Genomic DNA, 26,252 nt, shown 5'->3' on the forward strand with positions numbered 1-26,252 from the left:
AATCAGTTATTTGCTGCTCTAAAACACAAGTTTGCGGTTGCAGCGATAGCACATCAGAGTGTCAGAACTCTTTAAATTCTTTGAGCTGCAGCTTTGAGGTGACAAAAGCCGCGTTTCCACAAAGCGGCCCGGTTTGGTTCAGTACAGCTTGGTACTGTTTGGTACGGTAAAACCTGATCTTGCTTGTGTTTCCACAGCCAACCCGTACCCTTACACACGTCAGTAAATCACAGCGGTGTGACATAGAGTGTAGAGAGCCAATCAATTCAATAAAAAGAAAAAAAATGAAGAAGTCATTCAATAATAACAAATGATGGTAGCTGGTACCTGAATAAGGTTTCTTTTTTATGTCTTTATTGTAGAGATAGGACAGAGTCAGAGATCGGGGAAGGAGACAGGTTGGATTCTAACCGGGGCCGCCTGCTTGGAGGACTAAAGCCTCCGTACGTGGGCCGTGTGGGACCACTTAATGCTGAGCAGCTCGACGCGGGAAATGGCTTCAACTATAAATCCGATATGAAAACATCCGTCGGTTCATCGTCTTGCTGCTGCAGCTTTAAGGCGGAGGAGGGGAACGTAGCAAGAAAACAAAGTTGATGGTGTTAAAAAAAGGGGAGGGGGAATAACATTTAATGTGGAGGATCCATGTAAGGACTCTTCAATACACACACACACACACACACACACACACACACACAATAAAAACGTATATGACATTGCTCCATGCCACACATGATGTGTAGAGTAACGGGGTGCTGCGAGTTAACAAGCTCTTCTGCAACACTGAGCACACCGTGGGGGATCTGCTCTGACCGGGCTGGGCTAACTGGACCAGAGCTCTCCCACCGAGCGGATCCTGTGGGGCGGCAGCACTCGACACAGGGACAACACCGCCGCCAGCAACCAGCTGTCACACCAGCCCATCACGGCCCTGCCAACGCCGCCTGTCACTCACCCAGCAGAGGGCCGTCAATCAGTCCGCACCCGGGGAGGGAGCAGGGAGGCGGGCCCCCGGCCGGCCCCCTCGACAAAGACATACTCACATTTGCAAGCGGTTTCAGCGCCACGACTGTTTAGAAAGAATGATAGAGTGGTCCTGATAAGAGTAATGACAAAGGACAAAGAGTGGGGAGAGGGGCGGGGGGGTCTGGAAGAAGGGGGTCAGATAGTAAAGAGGTGGGAGAGCTTGATAACATTCACACTCTGCTTACATCTCTCCATTTGTGAGGCGGCCCCCAGGAAAATCTCATTAAGGAGGAACATTGAGGGTTCTGGTTGGAAGCCGCGATGTGTTTGTGGTCAATCGACTCTTTGTGATCTGCATCGTCATAAACGTTGAACTCAACTCCATTAGCCCCGGCTATGTGATCCCTGTGTGAAATGTGTCCTGAATAAATAAATAAATGAATAAAACAGCAAAAACAGAAAAAAATGAAAAGCCAGATTTAAACAAAAGCTTCATAATTATTCTCAAAATACCAAAAGAGCTCCCCACGGTCGTCCTTCTTGTGTTTTTGGATTTTTTTCTTTTTTTTAAATATCCTTTTTTTTAAAACCGTAGAGCCCGTTTTCAACTTTTTCATGTATGCTTCTAAAATGTCCGAGCGCTTTAAAGACTTGATTGCACTTTTAAATAAATATCCCGTCCCGTCCTCTGGTTTGGATTTCTCTGTAAGAGTCCCTGCATAAACTTCAGTAAACTTTCTCCCCTCCTCGGTATCTGCTGCAGTAAAAATAAACTAACAAGCGGGAGGCGTTGAAGACTGTGGATTCTCTGCAGGCTGTTGTTGTCCTGTTCACACCTATGAGCTATTCTAATTGCATGTTTAGTCCCTTTGTTAGCCCTGCAGGTAGGGGGATTGTCTGTAATTGAGGTCACACCTAAACCTTTTGTCCTGACCTGCTCATTAGCTGCGTGCCCTGTCATTCTGCACTTTTACCCCAAAACCAGGCCCCTTTTTTTTTTTTTTTTTTTTTTTTTTTTTAAACCTGACTGTCTGCGCATTATGTGGAATATGCAGAGGATTTGTAGATAAAGGATCGTTTCCCCCACAGAGGAATGACTCGGCTGTTATCAGAGATGGAAGATAACTTCATCCTCTTTGCTATCTTGTCCTGTATCTCTGCGTGCTGAGGACAATCCTCTTCCATTTGGTCACTTTTTCTCTCCTGTAAACGAGCGACATCCTAACGGCAAACAGCTCAGACCGACCTGTCAGAGCGGGACCAACACCTGCATTGTGAGCGCGCTGCAGAGAGAGGAAGAGAATGAAAAGGAGATCTGCGTGGGGGGACAAAGGCTTGCGGCCCTGAGCTGTTTGTGTTGTGAGATGTAGACACTGATGCCATAAGCCTTCTTCTTCTCTTTGCTCTCTGCTCAGCCCATTGTTGCTCCTCTTCAAATTTGCTTTAGGTTCTGTGGACCCCACCCCGAAGAATTCCTTCCCCCCCCCCCCCCCCCCCCAGCTTCAACACTTTCAATCTGCAGCTTATTCAGAGGTATCTCTCACTCTGATCCACCCTCTAAACTAGAATCTTATAAACACCTCGTAGGAAAGCTCAATACAAAGGGGCTTGTTTTTATTTTAAAGGTTCTTTAAACTTTCAGTCAAGAAAGAGTGGGAAAATGGCCACCACAACTTTGTAAAACCAAAGATGACGTCTTTAAAATATCTTGAATTTGACCTGAAGTCTAGGGTCCGACCGATATGGAATTTTTGGGGGCCGACACCGATATTAAGAAGAGACAAAATCTGATAAATCGGCCGATATTTTTCTCTGATCTATGTTCGATCTTTAGAGATAGATGAAAAAAACGATATATAATGAAGACCAGATGGTCACTCAACTGGAACGTTACTGCGCCTGAACGTGCGTCACCTCGGTCACCTCGGTCGCGCTCTACTAAACTCCAAACACAAATGCTATTTAGTTTTAATCATTAATGACAAACAAAAGAAAAAAAAAATCTATATTCGCTTTGTACGACACCTTTTTGTTTTTCGTCATTTGGAAATTTGAACTTTTTCTTCACTCAAAATGTGCAACATAATTTTGTTAATTAAGGATTCATTTATCATCTTAGCTTCAGTCAAAAATGATTCCTTGGGAATCCCATGGAAAATGTCTGATTAGGGCTGAAACTACATTTTAAACTACAATTATTTGTTGGTTGATTATATCTCAGTTGTTCAGTTTAGAAAATGTCAGAACATTTGTAAAAATGTAAATCAGTGCCCCCCAAAACCAAAAAAGTTACTAATATTAACTATATAAATTTGACTTTTTCGTCAATAAAATGTGATTAATCGATTACGAGAATACCTGGAATGTATTTGTATCCAGAAATCCATACTGAATGACATTTACTCTGCATTCAGGATATTTTTCAAACCCACACAGACGTCGTGTGTGTATGTTGTACGGGACATTACGTGTTTCTCCATTGCGTCATCATCAGTGATCCAAACCTTTACGAGGAGATCATTGCCTAAAGTACACTCGGTGTGTTTCTGAGCCCGTTGACTTTAAAACTCAGAGTTTCAGGGCCACGGGACTGTTCGGAGGCTGAAGTGGTTTTGTTGTAGGAAAGAAGTAAAATCTGCATATGAAAGGAGAACAGACTGCTCCGTTACTGTGGTGGAAGAAGCATTCAGACCCCCCCCCCCCCCCACACACACACACACACACATACACACACACACACACACACACACTTGAATTAAAGTATCAATGCCACCTTGTAGTAATAATGTATTACAATTGAAGGCCCCTACATTTAAGATTTAACAAAGTGAAAGTAGAGAAGAATCAGCAGCACGGTGACATCAGAGCTCAAAGTCCTGATGTAGCAGGAGAACGAGAGTCAGCATTAAAACAACATGAATAAGATCATCATCTATAATATATATACGTGTGGGGAACAGACGGTGATGAGCTGATATTAACTTCTTTAGATATTTGAATCAACAACATCATTTAATGATCACATGTTAGATGTCAAACATTCATCCTTAAAGAAATTAATCTGATAAATAAATGAAGAATTAAGACACAGATGTTTAAAGCTCATTTTAAAGTATCTTAATATTGTTCTTGAGTAAATCTACTTTGGATCTTCCCTCATCTGTTCAATCATTACTTGAAAAGAAAAATAAATGCTGCACACTACTCTTGCTAAGTTTCACCAATTTATTAGAAAAATCACAACGTTTCAGTCGAGAGGTTCAGAGGGACTGAAGTGTTGTGATTCTTCTAATAAATTGGTGAAACTTAGCAAGAGTAGTGTGCAGCATTTCTTTCTTTTCAAGTGTTCGTTTGTCGCCCTACGCACCTACTTTATGAGGTCGTTGGATGTGTGAACACCTCCTTTAAAAAAAAACTAAATCTGTTTAATTAAAATCAATTTCTTCAATGAAATAAAAAGGTAAAATAATAATCATCTGAATATTTGTAAAACCTTTGAACTCATTTTGCCTCCTAAAGTTGGAGAGATTCTTTACAGCATCATAAAGAGGACACATCGACTGTATCGTTATTAAATTATCCTGTAAAAAAAGTTATTAGAAATTAAATTACTTGTACTGCTGCTGCTGCAAAAAAACAAAACATATCAACTAAAGACTGTGAGGATGTTGGGATTCTTCAAAGAGTGAAAAATCACTGCAATCAACTTCATCTATTATTATTTTAATGGCTGCAGTAAAAATCCTTTATTTACAGGTGATCCCTCGTTTGAACACAAACACCTTCACAGAGTCTGACACTCCTGTAAATGATGCTTAGAGAAACTATACATGGACTATATTCACATAATTAAAGCACGGTTGCTCTTACAGAGTTTATAAAGTTGGATCTATCCACTTGTAATTTCCTTTAGAGAACTCAGTTACATTTCAGAAACATGTGTGAGCGTGCATATTGGACTAACGTGTTGCCATGGTAATCTGAATAAAGTAGATTTCATTTTGAGTTATTAGATTTTCAGCATGCATGCGTTCACTTGAATTATGTAAATAACTATTTTATATTAGAAAGGCTGCAGACACATCGGTGATGTAAAACAGGTCTGACTGTAGCAGCTTTAAAGATGAGAGTTTACAGAAGCTCAAATCAAATGCAAACTAACAAAGACAAATTCTGATTGAGGTTCAACTGAGAAGAGTTTTGGAGTTAAAAGAACTTTTAAAGTTTAATATCTGGATTTTAATTTTGGATTCTGGCAAAGAAGAAAAAAAAAGAAAACTGACACTAAAACAGAACTTGTCTAAAAAACAAAAAGTGGCAGATGAAATATATTGAACCTTCCCTACAGACTGATTTACTGTTCCTAATGTTAGAAGTGAATAAAAGTATATCCAGCGTTTCACCTCTTAATGCTGTTAATATAATAATGAAAAAGATGTGAGATAAGAGAGGTGTGCTGCTCCTTTGAACTCAAACACTGAGCTTAACTATTTCTCTTTTGAAGGGGGGGCAATGGAATAAGAAGTGTAATCTTCTCCTCTTATCTCTAACATCCCCCCTCCACACACACACACACACACACACACACACACACACACACACACACACACACACACACACACACACACACACAGCGCACACATTAGCATCTGTTATCTCACAATTATCATATACATTAGTCAACACCTGTTTCGCTTAACCTCGTTTAATTAGGGCCATTGAAACGCTGCGCTTCACCCAAAACAAAACCATCCGACATGTAAGAGGGCAGTTTGTTGTGGTTCACTCAATAAATTAACAAATAAAAAGATTTATGGCTCTGGGGGCTTTTCAGGCTGAAAGACAAGTGTTAAACATTTTGATTTAATTTCTGAATTTATTCAAGGAAAACAAACTGCATGAAGTTTGTTTTGGAGAACGGTGGGGGAAAAAAATATTTGGACTTTTACGCGTGCGTAAAATGTTCCCCATTTGAATATCAGCGTAATTAAAGCCACCGAGACGTTTAATTCAATCTACAAAAAGGTTCAGATGTGTAGGTGCTGAAGTGTCAGGAGCGACAGTGTTGACTGGCAGGATGTTGTTAACTGAATTCGGCTCGTTTTCTAAGATCTCCGCCGATTAGTGCCAGACATGAGAAGTGTTAAGAGTCGTGATAAAAATTACATTAAACTGGTGTTAAGCTTCCTTGTCGCGAAAACTAAAATACGCACATAATAATTTTTAAAAAAGGGTTTAAAACATGCAAATGGAGGGAATGAACACAACAAAAAGTTTTTCTGAATGTGAAAAGCTGTAAAACTCTTAAAGGAGTTTTTTTGTGCTAATAAGAAAAATGAAAGATGAAGATAAAAGTCAACTGCAATGATTTTATCTATGCAGTTTGTTTTCTTATCATTGTAGGATAAATCACTGTGATTCTTTATTTTGTTTTTCTGCTGATATGTCTCTGTTAGATGTATAAACAACGTGAAGAACACTTAAAAAATACATGTGTTTTAGAGTAAATGTGAGGTATTTTTAGGGGGTTACTTTATGGAGTCTACATCCAGTTCTCCATAGAAAAAGAACTACATTTACATAGTTCCTCAGCTCTCTGCAGAAAACTGTGTCGCGATAAGCAGCATTTATTCAGCCTCTCCACCAAAACGCTAAAAGGAACAGCGGAGGGCTTCTTTGATGGGATTTACTGCCAGTGAAAGCTGCAGGTCTTTTGAACGTAGCTGTCAGTCAATACCACAGGGACCTCCCCCCTCTCCCCTCTCCCCCCCCCCCCCCCCCCCCCTCCCCCTGCACACACACACGCTGGCAGCCCGGGTGTGTATAAATAGATGCAGGAGGCAGGATCGTCACTCAACCCCGAATAGCTGGGACACAGGAAAGATGCCCGCTTCACAAACTGGATTTGGAAACTTCTTCTTGGAGAGGAGCATCAACATGCCGGCTGGATATCAGATCCCGGTGCTGGGCTGCCCGCCGGGCGTGCAGCAGCAGCAGCTGGCGGCGATGGCTGCAGGAGTTCCTTTAACGTACTCAGGACTACAAGGATACAACTTTATCCCCTATCCACACCACAGGCACCTCACACACATGGTGAGTTCATAATGCTCGAACTACAACTGTCATACAATGCGCCATGCTCCTTTGATAGGAACTATTTTAAACAACGATGTGCGTAAAATCTGACGTTCAATAACCTCAAACAACTGAAAAGCTTCAGCATCTTACTTTATACTGGCATACCGAGTTGTTCTGACTGTATGACATTCAAAAAGCTTTAAATAATTAATGAGCACGTGAGAAATTGTTTATTTCCGTTTCTAAATATATCACTCCTAGTTTTACACACTATTTAACTCCGTGCGTAATTCCTCACTTTAACGGTTCTTTTCTCGCTCTTCCAGAATAACGGTTTCGACCTGAAGGCCGCATCTCCCTACCACCACGCGCTCCTGGCTCGTGGGGGAGCTTTCTACTCGCCGTACCGCCCGGGAGCAGCGGAGGATCCAGGGAGGGTCGCCAAGGTGGCCACCCGGGAGAGCACCGGGGCGCTTAAGGCCTGGCTGAACGAGCACCTGAAGAACCCGTATCCGACCAAGGGCGAGAAAATCATGCTCGCGATCATCACCAAGATGAGCCTGACGCAGGTCTCCACCTGGTTCGCCAACGCGAGGCGGCGCCTGAAGAAGGAGAACCGGGTCAGCTGGGCGTCCAAGGGGAAGTCGGACGAGGAGGAGGATGACGAGGAGCAGGAGGGGGAGAGTGAGGATGAGGACAGCTCGCTGCAGAAATGTCACCTGGATGACCAGGAAGACGACGAAGAAGAAGCGCAAGCTGAGCGCGCAGACACGCAGGAGCAGGTGGGGAGCGCAGCAGCTGTGGAGGAGCGTTTGGAGATGCAGCAGCAGCAGCAGCCAGGCAGCGAGCACCAGGACAGAAATCTCGCACTTGTCAAGAAAGTTGAAAACTCGGAACACACACCTTCCGTTTTGGAAAGTAAAGACAACATTGTGAACCAGAAACCAAAAATCTGGTCTTTGGCAGAAACCGCCACCTCGGACACTGTGAAGAAACCCGTGGACAGTATTTACCATCCGGCCGGGAAACTTTGGGCAGAGTGGGCTTCAAGGAACGGCCTGTTTGTCCCCACATACGCACACACTCGTGAACTCATCTGAGCTCGTGTGTTTGGACTCAAATGAAGAGACTTTTAACCACATCTTTTTTTTGCACTTTAAACTATCAAACCTCAGGAAACTTTTACCTCCTGAAGTTTGCAGTGAAATGTTCTGGGACCAAAGACTAAAACGTGTTATTGTAAATAAATGTAGATGTATTTTTCCATGGCCAAAACTGTAAATTATGTTTCCTTTTGTCTAATCGTGAAGAAATATTTTTGCTTAAATAAAGTTCGGCTTCGAGCGAGATCCTGATGTGTGTACTTGGTCTGTGACTTTTAAGTTTTAACACAATAATAATACATTCAGGCGGTAACAATTTAGAAAGAAACCATGCAACGTCATGTCCTTCTGCACATTTTTGAAAGTTATAATGCAATGTTTATGTTAAGAAGGTCGTGCGTAAAAGGGGATATTCTTCAATATGAACCAAAAATACTCCAAAATGAGAATAACAAAGAAAGTTTTTGGCTTAGTTTGCATTTCAAACACATGGCCAATTAAGTCAACGAAACTGTTTTCTGCAGGGTGATAATCCCTGCCAATTAAATTTAACTTTTAGACCTCTTTGTGGATTTATCTTCAAAGTGAAAATGGATGTTGGAGAGGTGTTAATTTCAGCCATTTTATTCTCAGGAAAAAAAAGTCTAAAAATGTAACTCTGGATGACTCAGCAGCAGCAGCAGCAGCAGAGCCAATGGTTCTGTTAATGTGTTGGTAATGTTTAAAGATGTTGCTGAGGGGATCCCTCGCTATCAAACACTCTACACACAGTACAAAGGGCTGTACCTCCATTAATCCGGGGATAATGAGAAGGCCCCTGGGAGCTGTCGATGCCTTGTCTTCGGGCTTCACCTCTCCATGCAAATCCCTACAAACAGGAACACACAGAGAGGAGATTAGCTCTTATCTGAGCACATTTTTTTCTCCAAGCAAACACATGAATACAAAAGAATGTCAAGTAACAAAGCTTCAAAATGTTAAGCGTTATCTCTTCTACCTTTACAATATTTCTTATTGACATCATTTTTTACATTTTATAATTCCAATATAACACTTTCTGATTATCTGAGCGTTCACAAGCGTATAGTGAGCCTCTAGCGCCCTCTTGAGGGATCCAGGTGTAACTGCAGCCTGATTGAGTCAACAGGTGCACATAACGAGGAAAGGTAGCTCATCTGATGCTTTTTTTGGGGTCAAATCAACACATTTAAAGATAACACTCACATTTTCAGACTCCTTTTGACTTACCCTTTCCGGGAATAGGCATATATCTTCTTTGTCCAATACATACATGTCCTTAAAACCCGGTTTAAATCATAGACGCAACACGCGCATACCAAACTCGCCTTAAAATTGACACGTTTTTAATTTGTTTTTAATCTTGAAGGATTTTTGTGACATTTAGCCCTACAGCTATGGTTTCAACGCAAACGGGAAGTTTTTGTTGTTAATTCGGCATGCTATTAATACTGCTATCTTATAAAACAAAAGGCTAATACATTAAAACCCGATTTAAGTTGCAGCTCACACTACTTCCTGTTTATGTCCCGCAAAGCATTATGGGAACTGTTGTATCACATTTGTTTGAGGCAGTGAGGTCCCAATTCACGACTTTAAAAAATGTCAAGTACAAAAAATACGACAAACTGAATAAAATGATAACTCTCTCAGTTTAAAGGTCAAGTTTCACACATTTTAATGCGTTCTTTACAAGCTGTTTCCACGCTGGAGAATCTGAATGAATGCTTTTATTTCGAAACAAAAAATTTAAATAAGATAAACAAAATAAAAAGACAAAAGTAACACTGTCCCAAAAGGAGTAGGAAGAAGTAAAAACGTACATACCCCTATGTTACATTTCTTCTATTAGTTTACAGATTTTTTCCAACAAAAGTTCACAATTATTTACAGTCCACTTGGGATACGTTTGTATATTTACAACAAATATACAAACGTATCCCCAGTTTGTTTGCCACATAAAATAAACAGCAATCCCAGTGTATTTACAATCCTAATATCCAGCCAGTCTTACAAACTATAGAGGAATACCCCTAAAATAACTTTTCTTCTTCCATATCTGTCCAAAATATAATGTTTGTGTAGTTTCTGAACACAAGCTGCACATTTTATCAAATGAAGGAATGTCAAGTAAACAAAATAGATAAAGAGGCACAGTCACAGCTTCATAAAAAGCAATTTCTAACACATTGAAGAGTTAATTTAAAACTTTAAAATGCTTTACCAAAAGCAATGCAGTCTATTCATTTAGTGTTTCATGCCGCTTGTTTAAATATTCTAACACTACACAATCATCACAACAGATTTATATTTACAACACTCAAGGGGGGCATTATAAACAAGTGAAACATGAGGCAAAAAGCTACAGTTCATCACAGCTGAGACCTTGGTGAGAGAAGTTTTCAGTCCGTTCATATAGATATTTGTGATTCCTCTTGGGACACATGCTCCGTTTTGGAGTCCTGTTGGACACGCTGGCCGTTGACGGTGAACCCGACATCTGACGACACTTCCAGGCTTTGGTCGTCCTCGTTCTCCTCCGGTGTGCTTATGATACACTCTTCCTGCAGCATGGACTCCTCCTCAGTTGGGTTTGCTATTTTTTTCACTTCTCTCAGCGGCTCATGATTGCCCCAACATGGTTCGAAACAGCTCTACAAGAGAATCATTAAAAATGAAGAAACAAAGAGGATTAGATTTGAGTGGAAGAAAGTGGGTTATTTTTTTAAACATTCAGGGCAAGAGATTTTAATTTCAGTGTGTTTATTCACTTGGCAAATACCCACAAAACCCCCAAACCTGGTTTCATGTGTCAGGTACAGGGTTTAAGAACAATCCTGGCTCTAAACATTTAGCTACATCCGAGCTTGTTTTGCGTTAAGCACAGCGTTTCAATGGCCCTAATTAAACGAGGTTAAGCGAAACAGGTGTCGACTAAAACATGAAATAGTTAATGGAGTGGGAAGACGACTCTACAACCTGCTTCTGGTAACATATATGTACATGTGTGTTGTCCATTTTGAGAGACTGTAGTATCATATTTACCTTGAACTTTCCTTCTGCTTCTCCTCGTTTCACCAAAACTGAAGAGAAAATACGGAGAGCATGAAGGACATGAAGGGGGATTCATGAAACTTGGAATCATTAAAGTGAATGTAAGAGAGAGCATTCAAACCGAAGCTTACCTTTATAACACACAAATCCAATCAGCACAATGAAGATCAAAATCCCAATCGCAATCCCAATTCCATACAAGCGTGAGTCTTTCTCTGCAAGGGAAGAGAGAAATGAATCCATTAAGCACACATTGTTCCTTACAGTGTCTTACATCCAACTTCACCCTCTGCAGTGTTAGGGAGGATTTAAGGCCTGATTTAGGGCCTGATCTGCCTACCAAACATGGTTGATATTTACAATTCCAGAGCCGACTGCCTTCAACAGAATACTAACCAATTAGAGCGAGCAGATCGGTAAGCGTCATCACTTTACTTAGTAGTTTAACAGCTCACAAACATTGAAGCTAACATAAAGACATCTGTGTACTGGGCCAAGAAGAAGACTGGAAAAGAAGACCAACTTGTTGAATTATGGTAACAGCACGAGAGCCTTTCTGATGTCTAATTCAACCGATGACGTCCATCGTCCTCCATATTTGTTTTCAGAATCAGAATCAGAATCTGGGTTTATTGCCAAGTACATTTCCACATACAAGGAATCTGACTTGGTGTATTGGTGCTAAGCAATTAACAATTTTCTTCTGAAGTCACGTTTGATCACGCGGGTTTCTGTGAGATTTCAGGTCTGTGGAATTGTTACCACAAATAGCAGCCGTGTGGGCTCATGGGCTGGCGTTTGGATGATTATAATATAAAAAAAAACGTTTGAAACTGTCCTCACTGTAAGTCTGTGGTCTCCCATGTTTTTAAAAACCAGTTGAGATTTGAAAAAAGTGCGTAGCGAGCCTTACGGGACGGTTAGATCTCTTGAGAAACAAGTTTGCATCTCAAATGTTCCCACAACAGGAAACAGGTTTGTGAAGAAAACAAACGTTCATTATCTGCCACACGTTTGTATTTAAGGAAGAAGTAAGAGGATGTAGAAGGTGTAGTCCACACACAGATGTAGTGTAAACAGTGTGTAGGTTTTACCTCGTAAAAAACCGCAGACCAAAACTGATTTATGTGATGTTACCTCTTCTCCTACACACTTTCGTTTTGAGCGCGATACTCTTAACCACACAGCTGCAGAGGAAGGAAGAGCGTGAAGTGAGAAACTTTTACATTTTTCTCCGCCTACACACAACTTACCACAGATGTTGTCAGACTTGGCCGTTCCAGCTTCTTTGATGCGGTAGTGGCTCTCACACCTGCAAGTCAATCAATAAATCAATCAACACGTTGAGTCACAATCAAAAGATTCAAATTCAGGGAGTTCTGAATTTTTCTCTGAAATGTCCAACAACAAAAAAAAAAGAAGGAAGAAAAAAAAAGCAGCCATACAAAAAAAATTGCAATAAAAGAAGACGAATTAGTTAGATTTTTGGCTTCTTTGGACCTCAAAAAGAGTTTCAAGATTCTGGAAAAGTTTTCTCCAAGCCTCTCTGGAGGTTTAAGAACACAACTCTTTCAAAAATATGTATTTATTTTTTGTATTGAAAATGGTGATCAAGAGAACGAGCTGCCCTGTCATTTGTAAATCTTCCATCATTGTTTGAAATCTGTTTTTACAAAGCGAGTCAGATGTCCCCACATGAGTTATTCTTTAACTTTTTCTGCCACAAAACCCTTCAGAGGGCAACACTAGCATACATGAATTCCTTTTGATCAATCATTAACAACCTCCTGTGAGGAGGTTTTTAGCTGGTTATGAATGATGAGATTATTTGGCACAAAACACCACACACACATTACAGTACAAGACAACATCAGTAACAAGAGGAAAAGGTACTGCTGTGTAGTATCACAACATCGACACAAATCGAAAGTTCCTCACAGAAGCTTTAAAGAAACTAAAAAGACATTTGAGTAAGATACTAAGATAGTAAGACCCCAAATAATCCTGTGTTCAGACCATTTATTTTAAAGGTGACTTATGAACCTAACCCTAAAAGATAGGCTTAAGAGAACCCATGCCAAAACAAAACCATAAACTCAGATGTTATATACATGTAGCAGCTTTGAAGAAAGAGTGGTAGTTCTTCAATAAAAGTGTGTCTGCTGAAGCACACACACCAGATATTAGAACAGAAAACTGGGGGGATTTTTTGGTCTGTTTACAACGTGCTGCCATTTCTGTGTGATGTAAATGTTTTACTTACTCTGTCCATTTCTGGCAGACACTGTCCCACGAACTCTCACTGGAAAATGTGCCAACAGGGCATGTTTCACACACGGTGTCATGTGCATGACTCCCTAAAAAAATAGACCAAAAAAAGATTGAACACATTGAAAAAAACAAGATTGGTAATACTGAGATATGAAGGTTCAAATCAAAGGATGTACTGTATAAAAAAAAAAGTCAAGTCACACCGTTAAGTTTGGCCTCTTCTCCTGGTAGACAGACGGTGTGCGGCACACAGGTGATGCATTCTTTACTGGAGCAGTGAAATCCCTGTTCACACATACAGATGGTTTTTTTCTTCTTGTTCTCGTGGACGATGTGCTTAAAGTTTTTATCTGGAAGAAGAATACACACGAGTTATAGGCCATGCTACCTTAAACAGAGGTATAACAATGTGACATACAGGAATTGATTTGTTTGATTTCTCACGAGATCTTACTTGGGTCACAGAACGGTTGACGTTGACATTTATGTTCAATTGTGTATTCGTCCTGATATTCATTTTCCCCGCAGTCGACACACTGAGGTTCATCACAAGTACCAGTACCAATCGAGGACATTCTGGTTCCTGTAAAAAAAAAAAAGTGTTGCTTAATGTAAAAAAAAAAAAAAAAAAAAAGCACAATTATGATGTTTTTTCTGTATGTAGTAAATAGGGTCCTGTGCCTTTAAGGACTAGTTTGACTTCTGGGTAATATGTAAGTTTTTGCTTTCTTCCAAGAGTTAGATGACACCACTCTGACACCTGTCTGTTAAATAAAAAGCTACATCAAGGAGTTAGTTAGCCTAGCTTAGCATTAATTCTGGAAAAATGGGAAAACAGCAAGTCTGGGTTAGTTAGTTGAGAAAATGCATTTAACAGCAGCTCTAATTCCACTTACTCTCATTTATTTTATCAATACAAAGATTTAAAGAAAAAAAAAAGGTTCTCTATTTCAAATTGAGGTTGTGAACAGGAATGTTTTTTGGAAAGAAGACGTGACTAAGCTCACCATCTCTTGGTTGTAGCACTGCCCAAATATCATTTTCATTACAGATTAAGTACTAATAAACTCTTGTATTAGGATAGGATAGGATGATACTTTATTGATCCCCAGAGGGGAAATTCGGGCGTTGCAGCAGCACAGACAAGTAAAGAAGTCATACAAAATGCAAATTTAAACAGAATAGATTAGATAAATATAAATCAAAATAGGGGATATTAAGTACAATATGAATGGTGAAGTTAAATACACCGGGAATTAAGGCATTATGTGCAGTGAATGGCAAGATAAACTTTTCAATTAAAGTATTCAATTTAATGCCAAAACCTAACGGCAAAAGGACCCATATGAACTTTCCATACCCAAAGGTTGCAGGTTAAAAACCAAGCGGCAAACTCTGGTCTTGAAAAATGAAGCCAACGCTTAAGTGTAAAATTCTGCAGTTCGTTAAGTGTCCACTAGAGGCTGGCTGCAGAAGCACCAGAAGTCACATACACACCCATTCAAAAAAACTGTTTTTACGACAGAACTTAATATGTTTACAGCCCGGTTCAAAAACGAGATAGGTCTGATTAGCTCATGTCTCTATCAGTGTACGCTGTAGGAGGGATGGATTTTTTTTAAATAACTCATCCGTTTTGATTTTATGAAAGATAAGAGTTATTCACAATAAGGGGCGTCGCTGATCTGATTGACAGGCGGGCGCGATGTAACAGTTTGTCAAGAGGCTTAAAAACCCGCCTCAGCTCCAGCTGTCAGCCCGTCGTTAGGTTGACTGAAAGTTAGGTTGAGACAGCATTTCCAGCCACCAATGGGACTACAAAGCCCCCTGCAGTAACAGATGGATGATGTCACTCAGTCTTCATCTATTCATATTTACATGTGTATGTTTAAATTGTCTTGTTTGTTTACTAAAAGTATAAAACCTAAAGCTAAGTGAGAAGTATAAATGATCTCCTTTAAGAGGCTGGAGTTTTAGAATTTGAGGATTTTTTTAAAACTCAGCTTTATCAGATGTAGCTTCATATTTGACAGATAGATAAACAATATGAGAGGTATTGATCTTTGAACTATTCCTTTAAAGTGTTGTGGACATTATGGATTGGAGAAAGAGATGGTGGAAAAGATGGAAACTAACAGAGAGTCAAAGTAAAGTAGTTTTGTACATGTATTGATGGTGATCTATCCATCTATATGCCTTGTTTCAAAGTTGTATCTGGTTCTTTTTAAACAATGCAACAAAGCCAGCAGAGGTGTTTTCATACCTGGACCACACATCTTGCAGCACTGTCCATTCTTCTCGTACTGATTTTTTGGGTTACATTGAGGCTGACCAGCGGTAATCACCTGCAAAAAACCAACAACAACAGTGTGATATATTAAAAGAGATGTAGGTTTGTCCCCTCAGTAGTAGCTGTGGTTGAGGGGTTTGGTTTCTCTGTCGTTGAAACTGTTGGTGCAGTAAGGGGTGTGACGGAAAGTCCCAAACATTCAACAAGAACTTAACTCTGAAAAAACCAAGCTGGTGCATTAGATTCTGTATTTCTCTGACTTGTTATTTGCATTTGGTGGTGGATTATAATTCAGTCTCTCTCTGACTTTTTGTTTTGCTCTTAACTTCATTCTTTTCAGGATCTGTCACAGTCATGTGCTTTTTCTTTTTTACAAAGTCAAAACGAAAGTGAAAGTACATTTGTAAAGATGAGTCATAGGGCCTATCTCTCAATAACATAGAATACCGAATATAAACGTACTCTGGAGCAATTACATGATTAAATAATACAAGAAAATCAAATTAGAAAATACAGAGAAACTAATCGGTGCATTAGTGTTAAAACAGCGATTTAACCACCAGCTCAATGCAACGCCCATCCCACTAAACGAATCCGATTTCATCACAAAATGTAGGATATATATGATATATGATCTTACTCACCATAAAAGCGCAAATGAGTAAAAGCTGCATCTTCGTTTGTAGTCCCTTCATTGTGAGTCTGCGTGCGCGTCTACACACTCAGTTTGTTTTGACTGATCTGATCTCTGCGCTGCTTCTTCACTGCAGCTGCACACTGAGGGAGGCGGAGCTACGAGGGGGGGTTTCCAACAACGACTTTTTTATTCTGCTCTTGACCATTTCCTGTAAATTAATTTCTGAACCGTGTCTCTGCATGGTTCCTAAAATATCCAGCACTCATGTTCAACTCGGGTTTTGGAGTATTCAGAGCTTTTACTTGAATTAAAGTAGAAACATCGCAAAAAAAACGAAAGTATTGTATCTAAAATTACATTTTAAACTTTAATAATCTGGAGGATTATTGTAATGTCACATTGAAAAGTTTAAGAGAAAATGGTTATTAAGGTTAGAAACATGAAAAACATAACAGAGCATCACATTTAAGTGGAAAAAAAAACACATTACACATTATTTTTAAATGTAAACTTTTGTGACAGAGAACTTTTGCAGAAGTGAACTTAAAGTACCCTAAATGAAAGTACTACTTACGGTGATCAGTGTGACATCACTGTACATTATATAAGTGTATTATAATATTATGGCTGGCTCATGAATTTGTGAAGATATAGTGTTCCAGCTGCAGTTGGTCAAGGTGGAGTTTTTTTTAAAACTTTATTTTAGCTGCAAATAAATGCAGATACAAGTTTGAAATTTACTTCTAACTTTAGTGAAGTAGTCTATCAGTATAAAAGTAAACGTAAGGAAACACAGTAGGCTACTTCTAATTTTACGGTTACAGCGTTACAAATTAAAGGCTTTATATGTGATTTTTCACACAATAGAAATCAAGTATATCCTCTGAAAATAACTCTGTGAGTCATGACTGTCTACAATGGGTGTAACACCCGAGTCCCACTGTCTGTGATGTTTTCAGAGTTTTCAGAGTCCTATCTTCACTTTGTTTACATCGTCGGGACAGCCGGCTGACTCCTCCCCTCGAGTATAAAAGTTGTTTAATTGAGGGACTAGAGAAAAGAAGAATAACATACTGTACTCACTGCTTAACTGTGTTTCTAGATCACGATCATTTCAGGTAAATTTACATGCAGTGTGAAGATACGAGCGTAATAAAGATCGCTAGCATTAGCATGCTAACACAATAATGCAGCGCGAGTTGTTTTGGTTTCATGCTGGTGCTCAAGGACGACATCTGCTGGATCAAAAACATCGCATATAAAGCCTTTAAAAAATATAAGAAGTATTTAAAAAGCTTCAATGTTCCAATGTTCATGCTTTATCCACAGAGGAAAACGATCAATACACTTCAGTAAGGACCGCTTTGTCAAGAAAAATACTTTTATTTGCAATTATTTACATTTAGCGGTATGCTTCTGTTTAGGGATCTCCCTGCACTTCTTCCACATGCTAAATTGAGACAGGAACAGCACACATTCCTGACCTTCCCGTACACAAGGAAAGCCTAAAGGCAGAGAGAGAAGTGGCAAAAAACCCCAAACAGAGCAGGCATCAATGACAGCAGCATGGCAAGGATAAAGTCAGACACAGCATAAAAGGAGGAGCTGGGGTGGAAGGAGGGTTGCACATGCGGCTTGCAGAGGGAGCAGCGAAGTAGGCAGGTTAGAGCAGTTTAAATAAGGCTGCATGAGTGCAATAAGCAAATAGGATGCTTTGAAATCAAATCAGCTGGCCATCAGCTGATGATGCGGCTCGCATGAGAACAGCTGTTATCAAAAACAATGACATGATAGCAGAGAACTCCTTATCCTGCCTGAACTAACGCTACGCTCAAATAAGCCTGAAAGTAAAATCCACAAACTGTACGGCTTTTAGGGAAACTTATAAAACAGTACAAATGTTTCATCTATTCTCAGCCACACCTGAACATAAAATCCCAGCAGACGAAGGGATTCCCCATCACTTGTTCATGAAGGGATTTCCCCCCCTGTCACTGTGTAGCTGTATGAAAGTGCTGCTCTATTGTGTAACAGTAAAACTTTAACATGCAGCTCAGTGTGCTAATGAAGATGTCTAAAACATGATTCATTGAGCCTTCTGCCAGTTATGTTTGCGCCTGTATTCCTGCAATTACGACACAGATAGTCTACCGGGTGCTGCCAAAAAAGCATGCGCACCTCATTTCTCTCACCTTTGTTGGAGTGGACTGGAAAGTCCAATACATTTCAAATACAGATGTCTTTTCATGTTCTAACCTTTAAATTAAAGACACATTTTGTTCATATAACAAAGACACCTCCCAAGCCCAAAGATATCAATATCATTTAATTATTAGTAGACTGAAACAGGAAGTAAAAAAACCCAGAATTTTAATCTAATATGAATCATTTTCTTTCTTATGTAAACTGATTCAATGGACATTTAAAAAACAATACATTCAATTTTTAGGTGTTGATTAATTAATTAGTGTTTTCAGGCATGTAGTCAATAATTGATGGGAGTAAAAAATATAATAATAAGGCTTTAAACCTTTTATTTGTTACACATAGAAAGCTGCTTTCTGTCTTTGTAGGGATATATTAGGATTCAACCAAAGCTGTCATGGGAACACCTTTAAAAATGTTGCAATGCCTTATGGGGAGTCTATGATATTTATATTTTCATATTGAGTATTGGGAAGATGAACGTGTTTCTTAGCACTCTCTCCTGGCTGAAAAAGAAAACCAGGTGCGCTGCAGGTATACAGCACATTGTCCTGCGGGTCCAGACATGTAATTGGACTGAAAGAATGAGTCGCTCTGTTTTGCAGCCGGGGGAGTCTGTGTGTTTCTGTGGGCGTGGCTGAACTCACACAGCCTGACTTACCTGCATGTAAGTGAAGTGTAACCGGAGCTGGAGCTGGAGGTGGAGGTGGAGGAGGGCGGTGGTAGAAAGTGTGACACAAATCACAGAAAGGTTTTCCTCTCCCCAGGTGAAAGAAGCAAATCTCAGGTTAGAACAAAAACAAGAAAACAGCAACGATCTTTCATGTCTTTGCTCTTTAAAAAGAAAAAAGAACCAGTACTGTCTGGATATTTGCTTGAATATTTGTGTGACTTCTAAACAGACATGATGCCAAGTTTAAGAACAAGGAAGGGGGACAGTCTACCCAAAGTGGATACAAACAGTGACGACTTGCCACAGGTAAGATATCTGTTTATACATTTAGACAGGAGGCCGAGAATCAACTAGTAAGTTCTTTAAATGTGTGTGAAGGGTGTGAAATGCATTCTTCTGCAGATGCCAGAGTCACTTAACAGCTTGACTTTATTTAGCTCGCAGAATAAACACCCCCCCCCCCCCCCCCTCTCCCCACCTGACTTTCATTAACGTCAGAATGTGCTGTGAGAAGAGACGGGTTTGTGATTCTATGTATCGTCTCTCATGTGTGTCTTACTTCCTCAATTCAGCCTGACTTCCCGGCTGTTGTTTCCCCACAACTACACAGAAATGTGACAAGACAATGACTGATTACAGGCACGTAGGATTCCTGTACTAGATGCTGATTAAAGTTAACGCTTCCTCTTTGGGATTCCAGTGAACTGAAGCTGATTAATTCTGTCTTCAGTCATGCACACCTGACAGAAAAGCATTACAGTATCATTTTAAACCTTACATGCGGTTTCAAATGATTCTGCATTAGTAATCAATGCAGAAAGGTACAAACCATTAATTCTCTACAGGATACAACAAATGTCTGTAACCTAGAACTAAAATACACATTCCAATGGGTGATTTGTTTGTTTCAGTTGAGCAATGAGATGCAGCTGAGCATCATGAACAAGGTGAAGAGCGGAGAGCTGTCCATCGACGATGCTCTGAACCAGGCCAGGCAGGGCAGGAAGGAGCTGCTCAAACAGAAGAGCCAGGCTGAAGAGGTGTAACATTCAATGTCAAACTTCCTCATTATATAGTGGCTGCACATCATTCTAACATTTAGAAGAGTAAAATGGAGATTCAAGGAGCGTATTGTTGCTTTTTTTTTTTTATGATCCCGTATCAGCTACAAATGCTTCCAGCTCTTTGGAGCTGTGTGCAGCTGTAGCATCCAAACAATCTTTCAATCGGCCCTTGCTTGAACAAGATGTAGATTACAGCCACGATGATAAACAACCCTTGCTTGTTTGTCTATCAAGCCAGTACCTCTGCTGTTTATCAGACAACCTCAAGTTTATGACAAGAGTCCAAACAAGTTGTGTTGCCTGGATGTTGTTCTCCAACAAACGGTAACTTCTCCTGAAGCCCTGAATTTCTGTAAATGTACGGATTGAACAAAGACGATACAACCCCTTTATAAAGTTAAAATCTATCTGGGGATGGTTGTTAGCAGCTAAGAAACAATATACTTCCCCGAGGAGTTGGTTGAGACCAAAAACAGAGTGAATATTTGTCCCATGACCATCTGAAGACCGAAAAGATGAACTGACCTGAAACGCTTATTGCAGGTTTAAGTAAAAATATTGAAATCAGCAGATTTGGTTTTCAAGTTTATTGGAGACAATCAAAAAACATTGTGTGAGTTTAGGATCTGTTTGCAATTTGAAAAGTATGTGCTAGCTGCATGTTTCCGCCAGATTCTCTGCAGCTGTTGCATTGAATCATTTTAAAAACATAATCTGTTTTTCATGAACGACCGATGTCAGAGCTCTGGAGGAAACCTGTCTTGTAAAGCAAAGAGTTGTGACCTACTTGAGAGTCCTCAGCTTCTCAAACACTGTTGTGTTAATAAGCCGCTCAGCCTGCTGGATTGGTTTAAGAGTAAATCTGTGTTTGACTTGTTTGATTTGTCTGTCAGGCCTTTTTTTTTTTTGTTTTTCATGATGACAAAGAGCAGCTTTCATTAACCTTATCAAGGAAACAAAACAAAGGACAAAAAGATTCCTAAGAATTTCTGAAGAGGTGTTTTCCCTTACAGGAACAAGAATCCTCCCAGTACAACTTCAGTGTTCACAAACATGGCCGCTACAGGTGGCAGAAGCGAGTTCTTCAGGTGAGATTAAGAAAACACAACCCCCCCCCCCCCCCCCCCCCCCCCCCCGATGTTTATGTGTAGCCGACAGCCATGTTATCAGCTCTGTAAGGCAGAACTTCTTGACGTTCAACATGCTAACATCTTCAATACAATTAGCAATACTAACATGAAGTTAAGGTATTATGTTTAACATCTTATCCTAGCAATGCTAGTATTAGCTAATTTGTGCTAAATGTTGCTATGAATAAGCATGATTTAAACTAAAATCTAATAAGGCATTTAATCCAAAATTAACTGATTGGGGTCATGAAAATCTGTTGGAATACCAACTTTCCTCACTGGTTAATTTCAAGGTTACCATCAGGATTCACCTCCTATGGACCATGAGAATCTGAATAAAAGATTTTTGAGATATTTCTGCTTAGATCAGTGTATTAGCATGGCTAAAAATGATAGAATAAGGAAAAAAATATTCAAATATGTTCATTTAAACGGCTTTAAATAAATATATCTTTGGTTTTGAATAATTCAGACCCTCGTTTTATGGCCCTGCAGATTGATTTCAAGACCAAAATGCTGTGCAGCATAGAGAAAGGCATCATCAAGCGACAACTCCTCTTCTCCAACGTGAAGAGCTGTGAAGATGGAGCCGGCACCAGGTTCTGCGTTTCCTATAAAGAACATCACGATTATGAACTGGAGGCTAATTCGATGGAAGACAAATACAAGGTGAATATGATATGCTAACAGGAATGAAGAATTGATCGATGTCATCTTCGTAACTGTTTGTTCTTGATGCTTTCATTGAGTCTTTTTTTTTTTTTTAATGCTGGTTTGATTTGTCTGTGTTTGAGCAGATGATGGAGCTGTTGAATAAAATCATTTATGGGAACATATACAGCGATTCAAAGGAGGGCAATGCAGAAAAAAGTCAGCAGCCTCAAGCGTCCCAGAGCCTTCGGGGAGGCGTCTTGTTACTGCACAGAGGCGGCCTGGCTTCGTTCAGATGGGTGAAGTACGGATGAGTCGTCTTATTCTTGGCCCCTCAAATGTTTAGACCCACTTCCACCTTTAGTTTATACATGAGGACATGAGGCACTTTTCAAAATGTTATAAATGAGTCTAACTTTCACTTTATTCAAAATATGTCATAGGATGTCCTATTGTGTCATCACAGCCTAGCTGAATAAAATGTGTCCACACTGTCAGCCAACAGTGGTTTGAAATAATTTGATTTTGGTGAACAGCAGGATTGTTAGATTTAGATTCAGATTCTCTTTTTACGGACCCACAAGGGGACATCTTTTTTTTTTGCAGCAGGAGCACACAGGAGGTAACATAAAGAAGTGAATAACTGGATCAGGAGGATATCAGGGGCGGTGCTCCTGAAATTCTCTGTGAAAACAGCTTTTAAACTGTCATGTAGAATTACATTTTCTTGTCTTTATTGTTGTTTTAACTTTTTGTTTTTATGTTCACGCTGCTCCAAATCAATTTCCCCCAAAGTTGTTCGATCGATGGACTGAAAAAAAAGCCAGACACTCAGTTCCAAGTGTACAAACTGCAGAAATATCTCAAGTCAACCACTGTGTTATCTTCCACTGGAGTGTTGTCTGTAATCATGACATCACAGCTCAGCTCCAGTTGTTGGTGGCTGCATATTACACATGAATCCTCTCTTCTTCTCCTTCTCCAGATATGAGGTCCAGCTCCATCCCGGTCAGTTAGTTCTGGTTCCCTTAAAGCGCCGAGTCCCTGCTGAAGGTGATGCGACATCATGGACGCAGCAGTCGACTGTGATCCACCTGTCAGACGGCGATACGAGCGTGCAGAAACCGCCTTGCCCCGACAACTTCACGCTTATCACGCACAAAAACGAGTACCAGTGAGTGATTCTTTTTCAGATTGATCTAAGAGTAAACCAGCTGCCTCTCCTGTGAAACGTGTGTTTTTATTCTAGCAGTTACGATGCAGCATCTTTTCAGTGATGACATACAGAACCAGTGTGTTAACTGGCAGGCTTATCTCAGCCTTTAAGGGAAGTTAAATATGGTGAGTTTTATTGCAGGTTCAAGGTTCCTAAACCAGATCAACCATCGGCCCACGGTGCAGTACAGAGGGAGCGAGATGCTTGGGTCCAGGCCATCGACAAACTCTGCAAAGACTGGAAGAGGAAGTCCATGGGTGAACACATGTTTGTGGAAAAACAGATTCTACGACATATCAGCATAGCCGAAGATGTCGAGGACACAGAGACAGAGACAGAGACAGAGACAGAGATGGAGCTCGAGTCAAGCGGCGGAGGAAGCGCCAGTTTCCCTTCTCCTCCGGATTATAAAAATGCAGATTCTCCTTCAAGTGCTTGGGATCATTTATCACCGGGGGACACCAGTCAAATCCATCCCTCAGCTGATTATACAAAGCCGGTCGCTAAACCTCGCAGCCCAAAAAAGACTCCAGCTCAAGTTATAGAGCCTGGAAATTCACCTCCCGTGCCACGTCCGACCTCTCCCGGTGTCCTCGCCTTATCTTCACCCACCTCCCCTCTACCGTCGTCCATTCCAACAGCCCCCACACTCCCAGAGACTCCTGAACCAATCTACAAAGTTGTGGAACGCCCTCCACTTCCTTTCATCCCCGCCCCCCCTCCTCTACCCTGTAAATTCAAGATAGATTTAAGAAAACCTCAAACCAAGGCCTTCCACTGGGACCTGGTCGGCTCCGAGAAGGTAACTCAGTCAATTTTCAGTTAAAAACCTCATTTATCAGAAAGAAAATGTTTTTAGTATAAATCTCACAAAAAGGTTTTCATTAGAGAGAATTATTCAGAAAAAAAAGAAGCAAACGGAAAGGTCAGTTTCAGCTTGGTTTCACTTCATTATTCCTACTTCATCATTGTGATGTATTATTCTTTGTTTCTGTCCCCAGTGCTGCTCTCTTCTTCAAATGCAAACCATTGATTTCCACTTACTATGGACTTGTCTGAGATTCGAATCTAATTTGTTTCCTTGCAGATTGCAAAATCATTTTGGGCACAAGAACGCACCGGGAGGATTGAAATAGACTCGCCGCGCTTATTGGAGCAATTTGGCGTTAAAGATCTGGGGTCCTTTAGCGTGCCCGAGCCGAGCAACACGCAGCACATCATCCTCAATGAGAAGATCGCACACAACTTCAGTGAGTAGACTCCACAATGTAATGTGCTCCTCTCACCTCCTTTCACACACACAGTCCTGACATTTTACAAAAAAATCCAGAGTTCCCCTTTCACACATGTCCCTCACAGTGGGAGATTTTCCCAGTTGGACAGTAATAGGACATACCGTCAATATAAATCTCACTTTTCCTGACCATTTACCTGCTGTGTTCACACATTGACTCACCCCGACTTCTTGCAGTAATTTTACTAAAGGGCAGGCAGGAAAAAACGTAAAAACAGAAGCAAGTATGTTTTACTGGTATGTAAAGAAAGCAACTAGCAGCCTCTTAAAAAAAAAAAAATCTAATAGTTGCTTTTTAACACAAAAATCCTACCTCTGACAGGGCAAAAGGCCATTTTTTTTAGAGAGGCATCACTCGCCTATACTGAGAGTTAGGGTATATTTGATACTTGCAATATTCATGTTTAAAATGTCACATATTAGATCTTTAAAGCTTTTCATCTTACCAAAACGATTCATTTGAAATTAAGAGTATGAGTCAAAATGATAGACCTCGTGATAAAGATGACTCACATGTAGATATATGATAAGATGACACTTTACAAAGTGTATACATGGACGGTGGTTATCAGTGACCACAGATTGAACTTCCCTGGTTCTAGTTTGACCATTAATACAACTCAATTGCGAATACAAGTTAAGATCAGGTCTGACAAGGAAGTAATTGGATTTTCTAGGTGAAATATTAAGTTTAATATCAATGTTGAGATTAATAAAAAAAAAGCATTCTTCCGCATGGAGCCCGATGAATGAGCCGACAGTATTTCTGCAGTGAATTTGAAGCTGTGGTGTGAAAAAAAAAAAAACCCAACACCTTCCCCCACCACAAGAGGGAAGCAGCACATAGAAAGAGGAAACAGGAAGTCTGCAGAAGTAGAGTTAATGTCAGAGCCTCTCATTTTCATAAATTAAACTTTAACAGGCCAATTAAGAGGAGGCTGACCTGAAATGTCTTTAAGGGAGCGAGCCTTTAAATGCCGCCATTTTGCTCTTTTAAACCGATGGATGTAATGATGGCTGTGAAAAACAGACAGACGGATATTCCTCCGCTCTGCCAGCAGGGGGCAGTGTGTCACTAATCCTGCAGTGCAAAAAAAAACTGACCAAACAATCTGCAGAGCAAATTGTGAAGAGGAGCATATTCTATATCTCGTCTAATGGCTTTTCACTTTTAATTAACCGAGTGTGCGTGGTTTGTATATTTCAAGAGCAAAGCCAGGGGAGAAGATTTCAGAAGCTTCCTCTCATAGCTGCTGGAAGACACAGACACACACACACACACACACACACACACACACACACACACACACACACACACACACACACACACACACACACACACACACACACACACACACACACACACAGTGGGAGGTGATACAGATGTGGTGGAAGTGGGCTGCTAACAGGAATCAGTGTGAGTGTGCAGACTGGGAACATAATTAGAGTCCACATGGTCATAAAATATGGATACGGGATCTGAGCGACAAAGACAGCGATTTCCTGTCTTGATACAGAAACACGGCGGCGGCGGCGGCAGTCGGAGTTTGTGCTCCTCCCTAACCTGAAAACTTTGGCAGTGTGAGGAACAGGAGCAGAGTG

The 26,252-nt window shown here is 40.4% G+C and overlaps 3 protein-coding genes across 4 annotated transcripts in view; 2 read left to right on the top strand and 1 right to left on the bottom strand.

The window, feature by feature from the left end:
* Positions 1 to 6,802: 6,802 nt before the first annotated feature.
* irx7 (iroquois homeobox 7) lies at positions 6,803 to 8,393 on the top strand. Its single transcript, XM_061057128.1, has 2 exons — positions 6,803 to 7,059; positions 7,371 to 8,393. The coding sequence occupies exons 1-2, from the start codon at positions 6,850 to 6,852 to the stop codon at positions 8,142 to 8,144; spliced, it is 984 nt and encodes a 327-aa protein (XP_060913111.1). The 5' UTR covers positions 6,803 to 6,849; the 3' UTR covers positions 8,145 to 8,393.
* Positions 8,394 to 9,818: 1,425 nt separating this feature from the next.
* Positions 9,819 to 16,564, bottom strand: cd40 (CD40 molecule, TNF receptor superfamily member 5). Its single transcript, XM_061058021.1, has 9 exons — positions 16,425 to 16,564; positions 15,754 to 15,835; positions 13,945 to 14,073; positions 13,694 to 13,840; positions 13,483 to 13,576; positions 12,473 to 12,531; positions 11,351 to 11,434; positions 11,211 to 11,248; positions 9,819 to 10,819 (listed from the first exon to the last, which is right to left on the bottom strand). The coding sequence occupies exons 1-9, from the start codon at positions 16,473 to 16,475 to the stop codon at positions 10,577 to 10,579; spliced, it is 927 nt and encodes a 308-aa protein (XP_060914004.1). The 5' UTR covers positions 16,476 to 16,564; the 3' UTR covers positions 9,819 to 10,576.
* Positions 16,565 to 19,320: 2,756 nt separating this feature from the next.
* Positions 19,321 to 26,252, top strand: part of LOC132990052 (uncharacterized) — a 377,347-nt gene continuing 370,415 nt past the window's right edge. Inside the window, exons 1-9 of one of the 2 annotated variants that reach the window (XR_009675957.1) lie at positions 19,321 to 19,409; positions 19,525 to 19,601; positions 20,207 to 20,335; positions 21,373 to 21,447; positions 21,985 to 22,158; positions 22,287 to 22,444; positions 23,126 to 23,314; positions 23,498 to 24,158; positions 24,444 to 24,606. Coding sequence is in view for 1 of the 2 variants with exons in the window: in XM_061058085.1 (XP_060914068.1) it covers positions 19,527 to 19,601; positions 20,207 to 20,335; positions 21,373 to 21,447; positions 21,985 to 22,158; positions 22,287 to 22,444; positions 23,126 to 23,314; positions 23,498 to 24,158; positions 24,444 to 24,606 (1,624 nt within the window). In the remaining variant the exon portion in view is untranslated. Of the gene's footprint in view, positions 19,602 to 20,206; positions 20,336 to 21,372; positions 21,448 to 21,984; positions 22,159 to 22,286; positions 22,445 to 23,125; positions 23,315 to 23,497; positions 24,159 to 24,443; positions 24,607 to 26,252 lie in introns of both variants that reach the window. The other variant, XM_061058085.1, reaches the window with a different exon arrangement.

Source organism: Labrus mixtus, chromosome 15, assembly GCF_963584025.1.
Source record: "Labrus mixtus chromosome 15, fLabMix1.1, whole genome shotgun sequence".
Classification (NCBI taxonomy): Eukaryota; Metazoa; Chordata; class Actinopteri; order Labriformes; family Labridae; genus Labrus; species Labrus mixtus.

What these genes read in the sequence shown, in the direction of transcription:
- irx7 (XM_061057128.1), top strand. Translation starts at nt 6,850, where the DNA reads ATGCCCGCTTCACAAACTGGATTTGGAAACTTCTTCTTGGAGAGGAGC. An exon ending in ACAGGCACCTCACACACATG is followed by an intron (nt 7,060 to 7,370) that starts GTGAGTTCATAA and finishes TCGCTCTTCCAG; the next exon opens with AATAACGGTTTCGACCTGAA.
- cd40 (XM_061058021.1), bottom strand. Translation starts at nt 16,475, where the DNA reads ATGAAGGGACTACAAACGAAGATGCAGCTTTTACTCATTTGCGCTTTT. An exon ending in TCAACCGTTCTGTGACCCAA is followed by an intron (nt 13,841 to 13,944) that starts GTAAGATCTCGT and finishes TTCTTCTTCCAG; the next exon opens with ATAAAAACTTTAAGCACATC. An exon ending in TGGATTTGTGTGTTATAAAG is followed by an intron (nt 11,249 to 11,350) that starts GTAAGCTTCGGT and finishes TTTTCTCTTCAG; the next exon opens with TTTTGGTGAAACGAGGAGAA.